This window comes from Penaeus japonicus, unplaced genomic scaffold, assembly GCF_977035675.1.
Source record: "Penaeus japonicus unplaced genomic scaffold, GWHDUDI00000001_assembly GWHDUDI00000025, whole genome shotgun sequence".
NCBI lineage: Eukaryota > Metazoa > Arthropoda > Malacostraca > Decapoda > Penaeidae > Penaeus > Penaeus japonicus.
The window spans coordinates 30435866-30440865 of record NW_028234427.1 but is presented as its reverse complement, the minus strand read 5'-3'; the positions used below and the strand labels follow the sequence as shown (position 1 = coordinate 30440865).

The 5000-nt window shown below is 32.1% G+C and overlaps 1 protein-coding gene across 5 annotated transcripts in view; it reads left to right on the top strand.

The window, feature by feature from the left end:
* The window catches only part of LOC122261496 (ras-related protein Rap1), a 69670-nt gene that overhangs the window by 55804 nt on the left and 8866 nt on the right, over positions 1-5000 (top strand). For all 5 annotated transcript variants that reach the window (XM_086551605.1, XM_086551603.1, XM_086551604.1 and 2 more), the window contains 2 exons: positions 2420-2677; positions 4182-4322. In XM_086551605.1, the coding sequence (XP_086407731.1) occupies positions 2420-2677; positions 4182-4322 (399 nt within the window). The remainder of the gene's footprint in view (positions 1-2419; positions 2678-4181; positions 4323-5000) is intronic.

Genomic DNA, 5000 nt, shown 5'->3' with positions numbered 1-5000 from the left:
CCAATGATTGCGTTAAGAAAAAACTGAATGACAATATCAGTAATAAAAATGATAATGACGATAATGATAATGATAATAGTATTGATTGTTTTTATAATTAATGATATTAATGATGAAAACGAAGGTGGTTATCACAGTAAAAAAAAAAGTATTTATAATGATAAGAATATTGATATTAGTATTATTGATAATATGATAATTATATAATGATAATTATATTGATAATGATAGTAACAGAAATAAGGATCAGAATAAGAATAAAAATAAAAATAGTAATTATTACAATGATGATGATAACGACAATAATAATCATTATCACTATTAAAATGATAATGACGGAATTGGTGAAAATGATGATGACAATGACAATGATAATACTAATGATTAATGGTTGATGATGATAGCAATAATAATGATGATAATGATAATAATAATGATAAAAACAATAGCAATTAGTAAGGATACTGATGGTAATGATTATAACAATATAGTCATTAATGTTAATCATGATAATAAAAATAATAATATTAATAATGAAGGAGATGATGATAATGATGCAATGAAAAATAATAGTGATAATGAAAATAACGATGACAATAATAGTATTATCAATGATGATAATAATCATAATTATTATTGTAACAATAGTGATGAGGACGAAGATAATGATAATGATGATAATAATGATTATAGTGATAATAATGATAGTAATAATGAAAATTATGATAAAAGTAATGATAGAAAAATAATAATGATGATATTAATACTAATAACGATGATAGTAATATTGATAATGGTTATAATATGATAATGATACTGTTAGTGATAATAATGATAATGACGAGAATGATGATAATAATGATGATAACTACTGTAATGATGATAACAATAAAAATTATGATAATAAAAATTATAACAATAGTAAGAGCGATAATGAAAATAATAAAAATGGACGACAAATTCAAGATATGTTTACTTATTTCTTAAATCGAAAAAAAAAATAAATAAAACGAATTCGTGAAACTTTCTTTTTCATGTTTTTTGTATTATTCAATTTTTCTAAATAAATATATATATTTTTTCTATCTCGAATATGATTCTCCACAAGCACCAGAAATATCGATAAAATTCTAATATGATTCATGCATGGATTTATCAGTAAATATCATTCAAAGTTCAATCAGTGCATGAGGCCTATCAAAATAAGTATTTTTGCATGATGAACTGTTTTCGTGATTAGATATCATGTGGAGAATATAATATTTCGCATCTTTTTCTCCCATTTTTACTAAAGTCTGTTTTTTTATCTTTTAAAGAAGAGCCTGTTTTATTTATCTATTTATCTTTTTTTTTTTTTCTTTTTTACTTTTTTTTTACTTTTGCATTTCGCATGACTTAGCAAAATGGATTTAATGTCATATTTTTACGACAAGGGTCTGAGATGATGAAACCTATTATAACATGTGGCAGTTCCTAATCTTGCATGCATGCATGTATAATTTCATGCATAAATATATGCAAGTACGAATATACAAATACTTACCTTACTTATATATATAATATATATATATAATATATATATATTATATATATATATATAATATATCAACGGGTATATATATATAAGAGGGTATGTAATATATAAATATACCATATATATATATATATAATTATATATATATATATATATATATATATATATATATCTATATGTCTAATTTATATAATATATAAAAAAATATATTATTATATATATTTAAATACATATAATATACATTATAATATATATATATATATATAATATATATATAAATATAATATATATATATCTATATATATATGTATATATATAATATATATATATATAATATATATAAAAATAAAGTACATATATATACATATATATACGTATGTGTGTGTGTGTGTGGGTGTGGGGTGTGTGTGTTTGAAAGAAATATATATAAAATATATATATATATATATATATATATATATATATATATATATATTTATATAATATATATTTATTTATATTTACATATATAATATATTTAAATATTTATAAATATATATTTACATTATATATAATATATATATATATATATATATATATATATATATATATATATATGCATATATATATATATATATATATAATATATATACTATCTATATGTATATATATATATACACATATATATATATAATATATATAATATATATATATTAAATATATATATATATAATATATGTTTCCATAGCACTTTAGATTTTAATATATAATTCTTGTATGCGCGTGTGTGTCCCTATACGCATGCAATGACATAAAACGGACCACACAAGCCCATGCCCTCCCTTCCTCCCTCCCCCCCTACCCCCCCTCCCTCCGCCCAACCACATCTCCCTCCCACCCCCCCAGCCGACGCCCGTGAGCAAGGAGGAAGACGCCGCCAGCTCTCCGGGCGCGGGGGGCGCTGCCTCGACCAGCGGGGGCGGCGGGGGCGGCGGCGGCGCCCTAGACAAGCCCGGCGAGGACCCGAAGAAGAAGCGTTACCGGGTGGTGGTGATGGGCGCGGCGAAGGTGGGCAAGACCGCCATCATCAACCAGTTCCTGTACGATTCCTTCACGCCCAAATACACCCGGACGGTCGAGGAGATGCACCACGGAGAGTACGAGGTGGGGGCGTTGACCTATGCACGGGGGATGGGTGGGGGGGGGGGGGTGAAAATTATATTCTTTGGGCAAAATTGTTTATAAATATGTCTAAGGATATGGGTATATTTTCCTCTTCTCATATATTTGACAAATACGTTAATATCTTGACATATCTTTAACATATAGCATATCTTAAATAAGCATGTATATCTTGACATATAAAATCTGAAATATCTTAACACAGACGCAAAATTCCTCTTTATGTTATATATATATATATATATATATATATATATATATATATATATATATATATATATATATATATATAAACGAGTATCGTTTACTCCAACCCTACAACATGTATATCTTAAGAAAAGCACAAGACAAGTAAGACGATATACAAGGAGACAAATAAGATACACAGAAGACGAGTGACACTCACCCTCAACCCTAACCCTCTGACACTCACCCTCAACCCTAACCCTCTGACACTCACCCTCAACCCTAACCCTTTGACACTCACCCTTAACCCTAACCCTTTGACACTCACCCTCAACCCTAACCCTTTGACACTCACCCTCAACCCTAACCCTTTGACACTCACCCTTAACCCTAACCCTTTGACACTCACCCTCAACCCTAACCCTTTGACACTCACCCTCAACCCTAACCCTTTGACACTCACCCTCAACCCTAACCCTTTGACACTCACCCTCAACCCTAACCCTTTGACACTCACCCTCAACCCTAACCCTTTGACACTCACCCTCAACCCTAACCCTTTGACACTCACCCTCAACCCTAACCCTTTGACACTCACCCTTAACCCTAACCCTTTGACACTCACATTCAACCCTAACTCTTTGACACTCACCCTCAACCCTAACCCTTTTTACACTCACCCTTAACCCTAACCCTCTGACACTCACCCTCAACCCTAACCCTTTGACACTCACCCTCAACCCTAACCCTTTGACACTCACCCTCAACCCTAACCCTTTGACACTCACACTCAACCCTAACCCTTTGACACTCACCCTCAACCCTAACCCTTTGACACTCACCCTCAACCCTAACCCTTTGACACTCACCCTCAACCCTAACCCTTTGACACTCACACTCAACCCTAACCCTTTGACACTCACACTCAACCCTAACCCTTTGACACTCACCCTTAACCCTAACCCTTTGACACTCACCCTTAACCCTAACCCTTTGACACTCACCCTCAACCCTAACCCTTTGACACTCACCCTCAACCCTAACCCTTTGACACTCACCCTCAACCCTAACCCTTTGACACTCACCCTCAACCCTAACCCTTTGACACTCACCCTCAACCCTAACCCTTTGACACTCACCCTCAACCCTAACCCTTTGACACTCACCCTCAACCCTAACCCTTTGACACTCACACTCAACCCTAACCCTCTGACACTCACACTCAACCCTAACCCTTTGACACTCACACTCAACCCTAACCCTTTGACACTCACCCTTAACCCTAAACCTTCCCTCACAGGTGTCGGGGATGTCCCTCACCCTAGACATCCTTGACACTTCCGGTTCCTACGAGTTTCCGGCGATGAGAGAGCTGTCCGTGAACCAGGCAGATGCCTTTATCCTAGTCTACGCAATAACGGATGCAGAATCCTTCCAAGAGGTAAGGGGGGCGGGGGGGGGGGAGGATGAGATGTCCCTAGGATGTTCTTGAGATAGATTGTCCTTTTTTTAACATAGTAAGAGTGAACGACTCTGTACTCAAGTAATGGTTGCAATGATTATATAATTTGTGTGCTCTATATAATCTATATAATCTCTCACGATATATCTTATCAATGTATATAGTATAAAGCAGTGTATACTCCAACAAATCATATAGAATAAAGTACCATCTATAAAGCAAAATAGGCCTATGATATAAAGAAAGTGACATAATTATAGACTAGACATTAAAATGAGTAATTATCTTCGACTACGGACTAATTAAACTCCCATGACAAATAACCACTCACATCTAATTATTCTACCATGAATTGTATCAAAATTAAACCTATACTGAGTATGATTAAATATATATATATATATATATTTATAAAAATATATATATATATATATAAATAATATATTTTTTTTTTTTTTTTTTTTTTTTTTTTTTTTTTTTTTCAATAAAAGAACTGTTACTTAATGTGCATATTCGTCAAGAGAGTATTTTGTAAATTGTTATTTCCGACTTTGTAAAGGTATATTCTAAATTTGTTTTTATAAAGTTTTAGTATTACTAGTTTTAAGAGTTGTGCATGGAAGTTTTGAAAAAACGTGCCTGGTTTACAAAAGAGAG